This window comes from Loa loa (genome assembly GCF_000183805.2).
Source record: "Loa loa unplaced genomic scaffold supercont3.159, whole genome shotgun sequence".
Lineage (NCBI taxonomy): Eukaryota > Metazoa > Nematoda > Chromadorea > Rhabditida > Onchocercidae > Loa > Loa loa.
In genome coordinates, this window is record NW_018108339.1 from 120089 (window position 1) to 134015 (window position 13927).

The 13927-nt window shown below is 31.6% G+C and overlaps 4 protein-coding genes across 4 annotated transcripts; 2 read left to right on the forward strand and 2 right to left on the reverse strand.

The window, feature by feature from the left end:
* Positions 1–853: 853 nt before the first annotated feature.
* LOAG_03483 (major facilitator superfamily transporter) lies at positions 854–4418 on the reverse strand. The gene is made up of 9 exons (XM_020446334.1): positions 4081–4418; positions 3642–3768; positions 3134–3353; positions 2905–3004; positions 2735–2808; positions 2451–2640; positions 1991–2210; positions 1718–1889; positions 854–1301 (listed from the first exon to the last, which is right to left on the reverse strand). The coding sequence occupies exons 1-9, from the start codon at positions 4140–4142 to the stop codon at positions 1129–1131; spliced, it is 1338 nt and encodes a 445-aa protein (XP_020303308.1). The 5' UTR covers positions 4143–4418; the 3' UTR covers positions 854–1128.
* A 1815-nt stretch (positions 4419–6233) lies between these two features.
* On the forward strand, positions 6234–6446 carry LOAG_03484 (hypothetical protein; the record flags this gene model as incomplete). The annotated part of the gene is made up of 1 exon (XM_003139021.1): positions 6234–6446. One exon carries the CDS (start codon positions 6234–6236, stop codon positions 6444–6446), a length of 213 nt encoding a protein of 70 aa, XP_003139069.1.
* A 609-nt stretch (positions 6447–7055) lies between these two features.
* Positions 7056–9136, forward strand: LOAG_03485 (TK/FER protein kinase; the record flags this gene model as incomplete). The annotated part of the gene is made up of 7 exons (XM_003139022.1): positions 7056–7112; positions 7229–7447; positions 7529–7678; positions 7890–8186; positions 8284–8486; positions 8628–8787; positions 8951–9136. The coding sequence occupies 7 exons, from the start codon at positions 7056–7058 to the stop codon at positions 9134–9136; spliced, it is 1272 nt and encodes a 423-aa protein (XP_003139070.1).
* Positions 9137–10715: 1579 nt separating this feature from the next.
* Positions 10716–11549, reverse strand: LOAG_03486 (hypothetical protein; the record flags this gene model as incomplete). The annotated part of the gene is made up of 1 exon (XM_003139023.1): positions 10716–11549. One exon carries the CDS (start codon positions 11547–11549, stop codon positions 10716–10718), a length of 834 nt encoding a protein of 277 aa, XP_003139071.1.
* Between the last annotated feature and the right edge of the window lie 2378 nt (positions 11550–13927).

Genomic DNA, 13927 nt, shown 5'->3' on the forward strand with positions numbered 1-13927 from the left:
ATTACTTTTTATTGCATCTTTAACCCGAAGTTCCAGTTAAACAATATTGAAATTTGCAAGACATAAATGTATTAGAAAATTAAGATTTCCATTTGCACGCAAAACTTAACGTCATGTAAATATGCTGAAATTATCAGAATAGCCGACGACACGGATTATTTCAATTTACGACAAATATCATGTTTATAAACTATTTCACAGTGACTCAAAATTTTAATGCTTCAACGAACTTCACCGGGAGTTTTAGTGAGTCCATAGAAAAATTAGCAAGTTCAAAAAATAGGTAGGGAGGACAACATCTCGGGTTACTAGCATGTCGAAAACGCATAACAGGTTGTATGGACGTGCCACCACTTAAGTATTTGCTTCTTATTCAATATTCAAAACTTAATCTTCCTTTGCCAAAATTCGATTCTCTCAAAAACTTCAAAAATAAAACACTAATAACAAGAAAGTAATTCATTTCAATGCTTCATAAATACGAAATATCAAGCATGTAATATTTGAATTTGAAAAGTTCGTGAATCTTAAACGTCATGATCCCCTGAATCACGGCGACAGAAAACCTATGAAAAAACTTATCACTCAAAACGTATGTTAGAGAACAGCAAAACTTTGGTTTCATTTAGCCAATTTCTTCTTAATGGGACGATACAATAAAAGGAGATCAAAAAGTGGAAAAGGATTACATTAATAATTAAAGGCACAAAACCCAACTCATCTAGACTAAAGAAAGAATGTTAATTCCGGTGAATCAATTTGACAGTTAAAGGGAGATGACTTTACAACTGATTTGACAGTTAAAGGGAAATGACTTTACAACTGATTTTTTTTGTCTTTCCCCTCTCTCTTCCCCTTCCTTCCCTCCTCCAGATAATACAATTAAACTTAAATGATGCAGTTTTAAAAGATGCACGGTAGAAATAAAGAAACAGTTGTATTTTAGGCACACTACCTAAAAGTCTGGCACATTGGAATTATTAACAATGTGTATCTTACCCAAGTTTTCATGAGACTACATCCTGGAAATAACATAGAATCAGACAAGAAATCAATCAACCAAAAATAAATACCGAAGTGATGAACAAAATTTTTTAAATTTTCAAAAGATGAAAATGGAAAAAGAAGTCAAATAATTCTATTTGCTGTACCAAATAAAGAAAAAACAATTGCTCCGATAAGGCACTGCAAAGATGTAAAAATAAATACGTAGGCCCAAACATTGCCCGTTTCGTGTAATATATATCCAGCAAGATACACTCCGACAAAACCGGTTATTGCGGAAAACGCATTAAAAACACCTGGAATGGAAGAAATTTGAGATGGAAATTTCATACGGACCCAGAAAATATTATGTCTTTATGAGTACATGCTAATATTTTACCAGCATTAAGCAAGCATGGGGAAACGAGATCATGGATAAAACAAGCTTATCCTGAAATACTAAAAAACAGACCACCTACGTCAAGCTTTTTTTTCTTTTACAAACCTTAGCACGAAAAATTAATTGGTTATCTTTCTATACTTTTTGATTAAAATCCGCGTTAAGAAATTATAATGAAATTTTTTTTTTTCAGAAAACATTGATTTCAAACGCTTTGAAGTCCTAACGAATCTGTTTTCCCGCTTAATGTTAAATACTTGAAATAATCCTCTTGTATGCTCCTTTTGGAACTTGGTAAAATTCCTATAAATAATTTCAGAAACGTAAAATTACCAAAAACAGAGCCGGTATGGTTGGGAGCAAGATCACATGGATTCACTGAAACACCACCATGATGAAAGCCACGTGCTGCCATAGCTAATGTAAACGTGAATAAAGCTGCACCGAAACTCATAGATTGCGTTGAAATCAATAAGCATACTGCAATTGCACTCAATGAAATGCCCTGAAAACACAAGAAATTGGCTTCACACTAGTAATATTGTGATGGAAAATCAAAAACTATGGGTAAAACAACGTAAGCAGAGGAGAAATAAAAAAATGAACCTCCATCAACTTCCTGGCGAGAGTAAGCGAATGTACATGAAGAAACAATGTTGTTGCGATAAACGGGGCAAAAAAGGCAGTTGTAACAATTGCAAGTGAGGGTACTACATTATATACAACTCCTTTGGCATCAGGATATGTATCTGCGAAATAATACGGAAGCCAACTGAACAATGTATAATAAGCATTTGCACCGCAGTATTGCGCAACTGCTGCTGCCCTTAAAATTGCCGTACAGGATACACAAGGACACATAAAAAATTCCTCATCTTATATATATATATATATATATATTTAAAAAAAGTTATTAGCATCACTTGCTAAATGCAATGAAACTATTTGCAATAATTAACAGTAATAATTAACAATGATGACCAATTATTATGAACCGCATGAACCACGCGTTATTTTTTGATAGTACGGTTACAAGCAAAAAAGAGGGCATAATTTTTCAACATACCAAAACGACCGATGTTTAAGGAGTACACTCCAAGGAACTATATTTTCGGAGGAGCTACAAAGTGATTTCCGCAGGCCACTTGCTAAGGCCACTTTCAGTTCATCATTTTTGGCATTATCAAAGTCACCGGATTGATTACGCGATGACGACATGAAGCGAAGCAGTGCCCACCATAGAAATGACATCAACCCTGAAACTTTAAACGTAAAAGCGACTTTTTCAGAAGTGACAAAATTAATTTAATCAAAGTAAAATAGTACAACTGGGAACCGTGCTGCACATACCCACAAATTGAAACAGAGCACGCCAACCGAAAGTTTCGAGCAATATTGAACCGACTGCACCCGCTAGAGCTGTCCTGGAATTCAAGAAATAACAAATGTTCAGAAATGCTTACCAAATATGATTATATTTTTTCTAGTTAAAATCTGCGGCAAAACTAAGATGCGATTACCCAAGATGCGATCCTGCCAAACATATGCCTAATATGCGCCCCTTATCGGATGACGTCAGATGTCGAGAAGTCATCGAAGCCATCGATGGGAGGTGGAAAGCTGCAAAATATATTGCTTGAAAGACTTGTACATGCACATTTTGGCGATTCAAAATGAACTCGAAGAAAATGCATAAGAAATTTTCGACACTTTTAATCATTTATAATTTTGGAATCAATTAGAACCTACCTTGTCCAATACCTGTCGCAGATCGAATGAGTATTATAAAAAGCACTGGATGATTTGTAGAATATGAGAGGTCAAATAGCAGAGGGGTAAAGAAAGTAAGCAACGCCCATGTAAATGTACAGATTTTCAATACCTTCTCAGCGCCCACACGATCAGCTACATGGCCAGCAATTATTTGGGTACAAGCATATCCCCAGAAGAACGACGACAACACAGTACCCTAAACATAAATTAACGTGTACTTGACTTCTCTCATATATTAATTTTCTGCGAAGAACCGTTTCTATCATCATGACATGAATAACTTAACAACTCACCGTTTTGCACTACTGTGATCAACAACATACTTGAATCTTCGTAACACACTGATTTTTATAACATCAAATTATCAAGGAAGATGATTGATGAAAGTACTGAGCGCGATTGGTATTATGATTGATCCACTAACATTCCATGATGCGACGATATTATTTCCTACTTTATAGAAAATTTAAAACGTGAAACGTACCGCATCATTTTTGTTCCACGAATATTCATGAGCAATCACTGTAGCACATACTGGTAAAGCGACACGTGCCGCATATAACATACATGTACCAAGAAACAAACTGGCTGTCCATAGACGACATTCTTGTCTGAAAGTTGAATGCTAATTTACTGTCACCAATGATGATAATAATAATATCCTATCAATGATAATAATATCATTTTTGCCTCTCTTAAGTCATTCCGTAGAAGATATAAGATTCGCCAAAAGTGAGAGTTTCAGGGCAAATTTCTTTCACTAATTAAATCAAGTCTATTAATGCTTATATATGGTTATATCTAGCATACAGTGATGTCACATGCAAGAATGGTAACTGTACCAGCTAATGAGACAATTCTGATCATATACCGATTTAATTAAAAGTATGATATGAAGAAAACTAATATGAATGAATCAAAACCTGTTCCATAGTTTATCACAGCTGATAAGACGACTTTCGATATCTTGCTGTAACAGTTTCATGTCGGCGGGCAGAACATAGCCCGCCGTTCTTGAATAGTTCTTTTGTTTACTTTTATTGTTTGAACGTTCAGCTCATATGGCGATAATAGAATGTGAATAACTGGAAGGACGTGGAAGTGACAATGCTTCCACTTTCTCACTACTAATAGATTTTCTTTGAAATGTTTCTTTGGAAACAGTAAGATGGTTACTAACTCGTTCACGTCATTCATACGTATAATAATCTGATGGTTGCTAACTCGTTCACGTTATTCATACGCACAATAATCTGATAGTTATTGACTCGTTCACGTTATTCATACATACATATGTTAGTGATAGGTATATAGGAAGTTGTAAGTCAAGGTAGCTAGCTAAGAGATAGTAATCATCATCATCATCATAATCCTCATTCCTTCCCAATTCGTTGAAAATATTCCCTATTACAGGACCTAGTCGACAACTTCCACTCATTGAACACCCATAAATCCCGCTTCTTCTCAGTGTCTCACAGAATTTGATGTCAACTACTGAACACTACAAACGACTCTTCCACGTCCGATCATACGTGCAATTGTCCTTGATAACGCTTATTTGTCAGCATGTCAAAGCACTATCACGTTTAATTATCTTCCCTCTCCCGCTTTTAATACACTTTTCTAAAAATCCTACCTTTCTCTATTTCATCTCAATAAGTAATGTTATTTCCTCTTTCATCGATCTTCTAAAAAAGAGAAATGACAAAAATAGAATTTTAACAATATAAAATGACAGAGCTAGAGAGAAAGGAGAGGAGAGCGAAGAGAGGGAGGGAGAGAGAGAAAGAGGGAGAGATAGATGGAGGAAGATTTACTTGGGAAATGAATCTATTTTAATTTTAAAAAACTTTATTCCGATTAGGAAGGCAATAACAGGGCAATCGATAATACTATCCTTCACTATACGACATTATCGGGCTTCCAGTTTGTTATTGAAGCGTTCCAGTTCTTGATCTCACGTGTATGTACGTGTTGTTTCACGTGCAGTACTAGTTAAATTATCGTAATATCTAGTTTACGCTAGTCTTTCATGTGACACTAAATAAGTATTGATTGTGTAATTTCAAGTAACGGAAGTCATTTGAGGAAGATCAATGAGAAATCATGTTATTGTAGAAATGCATTTCTGTCTTCTGGCCCTCCTCCTATTTCTGTTTCAGTGATAGCAAAAATCAATAAGATAATCAAAATTTAATCATAGCAATTACATATAAGATATGATAGCAATGGTAAAGATAAGGGAAGGCATAATATCATCAAATGAAATACACCACTGTCAGACAGTAATTTTCATCGTGTTATTTCTCGACAAAATAGAACATTCATTTAATGATTAAAAATCATTAAATGAATGATTTGAATTAAAATGACATCAACCAATGGAAGTAAACACCTCCAATTCCTTTTCTTTTCTATCACATTAAACAATCCGGATGGCGATCAGAGTTTATCAATATGATAATAAGCGAAAATATTCAAATATGAGAGAAGGTGAATAAAGCAGAACTAAGGTGACAAATAAGACGTATTCATTGAAATATATGTGACATAAGTGATTTGCATGCTGGTTAATTATGCGGAAAGTTTAAATAATTAATATTTTTCCATTATGGAGGAAAAGTTTCTACAAAAGGGCTGTAATGAGGCGGTTTTATTGATCTGTTGATTCTTCCAATGTTTCGAAAAGTCCGTTTCCAAAATTTTCCACTAATAATGTGTTTAGCTCAATTAAATTGATAAAGGAAAACGATGAATGAAAAGGATTGTGTCTTATTCCATGGATCACCATCAAATAGTGTATCACTTATTCACTTATTCGTGAGTATCACTTATTCGTGAGAGATATTTAGTGATAATGAATAATCTATGACAAAATAATTTCGACCACATTTCATCTTCTCCAGTTTTTGTATCAATTGATTAAATTTGCATAAAATGTTAATTTAATCAGTCCCATAATTAAAATGATGGCAAACAATACGCCACAATCATTTTTAGCGTTGTCACATTAGTTGTTAGGTAATTCAACAAAATTTGGTGATAGCATCGCAGTCGTGAAGTGTCGCAATTTATGATGGTCTTCCAGTCGGCTATCACTCCAACTGACACACCAAATGATGCTCACACACCTGTCAATGCTCATACACCTTCAGCATTATCTCAGACTCAGGGATCAGGATCAGGGTCAGGATCAGGAGCAGGAGCAGGAGGATCAGGGTTGCCACACAGCCATTGTAAAATTTTAATTGATAAAGAAAATGATAGAGATAAATTACTAATAACCTAAACAAGCATAATAAAGAATTTGACTGAAACTTAAGATATTCAAAGATATCAGAAATCACTTAGTTGCAAATTTCTTCTTTCAGCAAAAAAGTTGATCATTCGTAGAAGATCATCGCGGAGTATCAGTGGTAAATTTCGTTAAACATTCAGCAGTTGGTTTATTTTCGCTCAAAAAAAAAGAAAAAAAAGAATCTCAGTATTAAACAAAAATTGTTAGTTGTGATTAGTGAAATTCCAAAAATTTGATGCAGTGCTGCTTTGGCGTATTTTCAGGACAAGCGTCAATGAAGTCCACAACTTCATCAACAATGTCAACTCGATCTACAATTTCTGCAGTACTTTTTCATTCTTAAACAAATAGTAATCGTCAAAATTTTCGAAATGAATAATTGAAAGTAAAAAAAAGAATCTAAAAAAAAAGAATTTAATAAAATCCAAAAAAGGAATGTGTTAAGAAACTTCTATGAAAATACTAAAATCAGAATGATAACAGAAAGTAAAAAATTCCAGCTGTCAAAACTTGAAAAATAATTGTTTTATACATATTTTCTTTTTACTTATTGCTTGCTTACCTATAAACTGGACGAATTTCAAGTATTTACCTGAACCGATGCTTGAATCAATGCCAGCTCAATCCCAATCGTTACGCAATAAAAAGCTTATTCAAGTTAGTAATATATTTTCTAGAGTTAAAAAAGAAAAATGAAATAAACAAACAAAAACAAATCATTCATAAATATAAATCAAGCTTATTCATAGCTTATCATATTAAGTCCTTTTTAGATACTACCTGATGAAGCTGGTGGAACAGCTCAACAGGTAGAAGATGAACCATTTTATCATGGTTTTATGTCAAACGATGAGTGCAAACCATTACTTGTAAATCCAGGTGATTTTCTGGTACGACGAGCAGAAATTGATGGTACAATGCAATACGTTATCACTGTTCTTCCGGAAAATTCAAATGAAATAATAAATTTTATTATCAAAAAAACCCGTCCTGTGAGTAGTTCAATGATTCTTTTTTACGTCTCGAAATGACGCAACATGTATCTTCACGTTTATACTTCAAGTTGTTTACAGAAGCATCTGTATTACGTATACAGATACGCGTTCAAGACGATTTCCGATCTAATTGCATATCACAGTCGTATGAAGAAACCGTTGAATAATGGAAATATATACATCGTAAAAGGAATTGCAAGAAGCGATTGGCAACTTGCTCATGAACAGGTTAACTATTAAAATCATTCCAGGAACTTGACAGATTTACTTCCAAACAGGCAAGATTTCCGGACATATTCCGGAATTCTCTAATATAGGATGAAGTTTCTGAAGATAACTTCCAGGCTTGTTTATAACTAGTTTAGTGCATTTATTCCTTTTATTTTTTTTCTATAGATTTACATTTTTTGTAATTTTTTTCCTTTTTTGAATTTTGTAGATTGAACGAAATCGAAAATTGGGTGAAGGAGCATTTGGTGAGGTTTGGGAAGGAACGCTTAATCTTGGTGTATTTCGCGGTTGCGTACCGGTGGCAATTAAAACACTTCATTCCGGAAGCATTAGCACAGATGAAAGAATTAAATTTCTTCGAGAAGCAAATTTAATGCTTAAGCTAAGCCATCCTAATATTATCAAATTTTATGGCGTAGCAACCTTGAAAGATCCAATTATGATCGTTATGGAGTTTGCTAGTGGTGGATCACTTCTTGCTCGTGTACAGAATAGCAAACGACCGGTAAGATTTTTTGAAGTTTTGAAAAACAAATTAAAAACAAAAATTTTTCGTATCAGTAAATGATTGTTAAAATTTTTTTTTGCACCAATTTTTTAAGCCCACTGATGCGGATAAGCTACGATATTGTGCTGGGGCGGCTTCTGGTCTAGCTTATCTTGAAACAGTACAGATTATTCATCGTGATATTGCCGCACGAAATTGTTTACTGAATGCGGATGATGAGGTTAAATTAAGCGATTTTGGATTGTCATTGCTTGGAATCAAATATCGTGAAAGGACTATGAAGAATGTACCTGTTCGGTGAGGAAACTATAAAGCTTCCGTATGTAGAAACCGGCAAGACCGGCGAAACAACTGAATAAATGCTTAAAAATTGATCAAAACATTGCATACATTCTAAACTGAATTACATTGAGCATTAATTAATTTATCCAATTAAAGGTGGTTATCTCCGGAAACACTAAAATATGGATGTTTTTCATCAAAAACCGATGTTTGGAGTTTTGGTATAACAGTTTGGGAAATATATTCGGGCGGTCAGGAACCGTATACCGAAATTCAGGATAACAAGGAGTTACGACGAGGAGTTATTGAGCAACGGGCAAATTTATTGTTTGTTCTCGGAATGGGATAAATGAATATTAGGATTTTGATTAATTTAGTAGCAGTGATAGGATTAAAATCTGATAATTTCAGATTGAATTTAAACCAAAGACCAAAGATTAATTCAATGACCTACATGGCTAAACTTTCATAAATTTCAGGTGAAGATATGCAGTCCACCTGATATGCCAGTGATGATGCAACAAATAATGTTTAGCTGTTTGGCATATGATCCAAAAAATCGGCCAACATTTCAGGAATTGAACGCTAAGTTATCAACCGTTCGACCTAATAGTAGTAGTTATTTCAACCTGTCATCTAAAATTAAAGGACTATTTGGCTTTTAAACGGATCCCCATTATCATAAATTATTATTGAAGAGCATTTGTTGCATACGTCTAACAATTTTTTAATAAACAATTCTGATGTCTATCTAAAATTCAGAAATCGCTTTAAGCAATTCAGGAGAATTCATTAATGATTTTACCTTAAATATCTGTCCCAATGATCCTAAAATCAAAAAAAATTCCTGTCACAATCAAATATTAGATAAATTAGATGTTTACATTTCAATAATACTTTCTTAATTAGTATCAAAGGTTTTGCTAATTTTAGACGTTTATAAAGCTTAATAATTTCGGATAAATTTTAATTGAATTATTTGTTTTGGTTTATTTAGTAGCGGCTTCTATTTATAATATCCTATACATTAAATTTTGATTTTTCTAATTACTTCATCAATTCCAGATTTTATTTTAGTAAAAGAATTGGTACAATCTACAAATACCCATAAATTGTAAATAAATTTCGATAACTTTACAAAGTTTGAAGTATGACTAACTTCAGATTTCTATAACAGATAATAAATCTTATCAGTAATATTACTAGTCATATTGATCATTCCTTGACTTTCAATATGACAAATTACTGTAACGCAGTAAAGTACGCAATTTACGACGATGATTTATGTAATGTTTCGACAGATTTTAATATTGCATAATTTTGAAGAAATTATTAATTTCTAATAATTTATTTTGTCAATTTTTTTTTGTTAACATATTTTTGTCTAGCTAATAGCTACAAATTGAATTTTTTAAAAATAATTTGCGATAAGTATGCTTTTCAATATTAACTTTATCAAATTCTTTAGCTTAATTCTCAAATGAATAATCAATCATGAATCAATGAGAGTAATGCTTATCTAAAATTGTCAAATTTGAAATACGCGATTTACGTGAAATACGTAATTCAAAGACAATGCAATCTGAAATAAATCAAACCACGCGATACCACCATGCTTATTTCAAAATGAATTTATCTCTAATTATCTCGTCAAATATGCAAAAAAAAAAAACGCAGTACCTAATTTTTTGTTATACTAACATTTAGATATGCAAAATATAAGTTTCTGTTCTTATTTAAAATTAGTGTTAATTAATTCATTAATAAGAAGATTAATAATTCTGTAGCTTGCTGCTATATATTAGCTACCTCCGATTAATGATTCCACCATTGATCTCGATCTTTGAAATTATCTAATATCATAGATTCTAATCAAGAGTCAAAATACCTTAACTATTCCCTAACATTGATCTCTTCATTAAGTCTTCATTTTACTCTATCTTTTAAAAAAAATGCTATCTTTTGTTTTTGAATTCAATTTAAAATTAATGTCACAGCTTGGAACAAATGTCACATATTGGTTGAAGTTAATGAATTTCAATATGTATATTTAGCGCATTTTTTATGAACTTTTTATTATATTCAAAGGAGAAGCCATAGATTTTTCGAAAAACATGATCACAATAATTGTGTGGAAATTTTAATTTAAAGAATTAGAAATCAATAATTTGATAAAAATACGATAGTATTATTATAATATCAGACAGAATAAAAAAAAGAAAAAAAACATATTTGTCGATAGAATTATCGCGATTTTCTACCAACTAAACTCAGTGATCGTGATCGAGAATTTTTACCCAATGAATGTGTAGATCGAGCAGATAAATGTTGTACTGATAAACTTCTTCCTCCTAAATTCATCTTTCCAATTGAATAACTATTATTCTTACTATTAACTTTTCCCGTTGTTTCAATCTGGTGTGATTGCAAAAAAATCGATATAGAATTTCGAATTGCTTCTTGAATATGCATAGCTGCAATAAATGCTAATTCATCAATACTTTGATTTGTTCCTGATGGTATATTAACTGATGATGGTGGTAAAAATTTACTCTCTCGAATACTAATTGGTGGACGTGTTGGTGGATTACATGGTTTACTTCCTGCTTTAATATGAAAATATTTTCGATCACGACGACTTATTTGTTGTTTTTCAACTTTTGATATCCAACCACCAATTTCATAAATTTTAATTAATGCGCCATGTCGACGCCATGGATTTGGACGTGACCTATCCACACGTTTTTCATATGTTCGAAAATGTCCAAGAATTGGTAATTCAAGAACATTTTGTGTTCGTTTCCATATAATTTTTGTACCATGAATATGTTGTAATCCTGGAAGTTTTGCTAATTCCACATATTTTTGACCAATAATATCATCATTGAAAAAGAATGATTGTGATTGATGATCTTTTGATGATGGCTTGCCAATTACAATATCTTCCATATTATCATTCGTTTTGGAATGATCAGTTATCTTCTCTTGTGAAATAGAAATTCCTGTCATTAAATCGTCACCATTATCACCGGTATTTACTGTATTGGATTCTGATTCCGATGAAATTTTTCTTGACATTTTTTTTTCTTTTTTTTTCGAAACAATACGCAACCGTTCGTCAGCAGAGATTTGTAAAAAAATAATATTATGTGATGTCAACATTATCTCTCATAGTTTATTACGTTGACAGTGTTAATTAACATTTGCATAGATTTAATTATTTAAAATTGTATTAGTGAAGTATTTAAAATGGATTAGATGCATGTTAAAAGTTTATCAGATGAACTAATAAAAGAAAGATGAATGCAAAATGCAAGCAACGGATCTGCAAGTTTTTTCAACTTACAATTTTTAGCCATCATTAAATTCAACAAAATTTTATTTATTTTTAAACGATATATGATGTTTAAATATTAAGGACTTGAGATTATCAACTGTTGAAATTTAAGGTAGAATGATTCATACTTTCAATAAGCGCAAAATATAATAACTGTTCCATTCGATTAGATTAGAAATGAAGGAAGAATAATCACTCTTGCAATATTTTTCAAAAATTTCGTAAATAATAATAGCTAAAATCTAAAATGCAAAATTAATAGCCTCATATGCAATTAATAGCCTCATATGCAATTAATAGCCTCATATGCAAATTAATAGCCTCACACAGAATGTAGGCTTCATTCTTTATTTTTAAATTACTAAAAATAAACCAAAAAGATTAATTTGATCAATTTTTAATCAATATGAAATTTATTTTTCCCATCTCTATGCAACGTAAAACAAATTTGTGTAAAAAGCTTATTTATCAGAGATGGTTCTTTTTTTTTTTTTTCAAAAATGATAGCATGAACAGGCGCAAAATCGACATTACCGCCGTATTCAATTTTATTAATGTTATTTAAAGAAATACCAACAAAATCGGCTTACAGCATGAGAAAATTCATTATAAAAACGACTAAAATGATATTTGTCTAATTATTTCAATTAGTTTTTTGATCATCAATGAAATTTCCTGATTGTTTAGTGATTTAGTAGAATGTTTCTGTTACGGATAGCATGACCTTTTGTTGATCGATCATGATTGGTGATAAGGTTTTATTGATAACATTTACCGCTTACATGGGAATTTGTTATCATTTGAGAATTCATGCAAATTTGTTCATTCGTTACCATACTGATAACATTCGAAATATGGGCTATATATCTTAAAATGGGTTTAAAACCGAAAAGATAAATTTATGGAAATATACGACATATCAGTCAGAAAAAATAATAATTATGAATGATTCAGTCACTAATTGAAATACAAAATGATAATTTTAAGAGTGAAAAGAAATAATTTTGCCCATTACAATTAATTAATTAATCATAATGGTTAGATGTAATTTTATATTCCGTTGGGTAGTTATGGGGATTAAACATAATAAAGAATTTTCAAAAATTTTAAGAAAATGATATTATCAATGCACAAATTTTATCACTGAAATGAGAAGTTTCCATTTACGTGAAAAGGACATCGATAATATCATTGTGACAAATGATAATGATGTACTTGCTTATCGATTACTTTCATCACCTGATATTCTACTTTCTTTGATCTTCGTCGAACTTTTTTTTTTGTTGAAAAAAGATGTTAATTAAACTGGAACACTTTGGATCTTTTCATTCATTTGAATGTTAGAATGGAATCAGAGAGGATTGACAGTTGTCATCGAAATGTCCTCGTAATGGTATATCAGCAAAAATATGCATAGTTGAGTAGAATTAAATTCAATTTTTGTTTTTTTTTTAGAATGGCATTTTTCAAAGTTATCAAAGAGTGAAATTCATATTGTTTTCAAGAAAAGTTATCGTTGACAGAGTTGTTGTAATACGGTCCTATTTTCGAAGCATTTTATTTTTCCGACATTTTACCTTGCGAAATTGCAAGAGGAAAAGTTCGGAAAAGACAAAAAAAAAGTCTGTCTCCTATCATAATTTATGAAATAATGAAAAAGGAGCGCAAAATGAAAGAAATAAATGGAAATAAGAGTAGAAAAGTTTTTAAAAGTTCGATTTGGAATATTAGGTTGCCTTTAAAAAAGAAAGCAAAGTTTTAAGTTTGTTGCATATTTTCTGCAAAATAACAGAAGCGCAATTGTCGCATTCCAATTTCATTGGATCGATTGATCACAGAAACTTTGGTCTTTTGGTGACAAATACATTGGTATTTTTTTCATTCATTCATCATTTTAGCTTTATTTTTAATTCCTTTCAATTTCGATTTAATTAATTCATCGAAATTAATTCATTGTATTTCACTTGTAATGATCAAAATACATTTCTAAAAAAATGAAATGTAAGTTTTAAGCAAAAGTGAGGGTAAAAAAAAATGCAAAAATGACGAAATGAGAGTAAACTTTTGAGGGATTAAGAGAGAGAGAGAGAGAGAGGAAGAGAGAGAGAGAGAAGAAAAG

Coding starts and splice junctions, on each gene's coding strand:
- LOAG_03483 (XM_020446334.1), bottom strand. CDS start 4,142: ATGAAACTGTTACAGCAAGATATCGAAAGTCGTCTTATCAGCTGTGAT. Junction 3,769..4,080: donor TGTGATAAACTATGGAACAG/GTTTTGATTCAT, acceptor TTCAACTTTCAG/ACAAGAATGTCGTCTATGGA. Junction 3,005..3,133: donor TGCGACAGGTATTGGACAAG/GTAGGTTCTAAT, acceptor TATATTTTGCAG/CTTTCCACCTCCCATCGATG.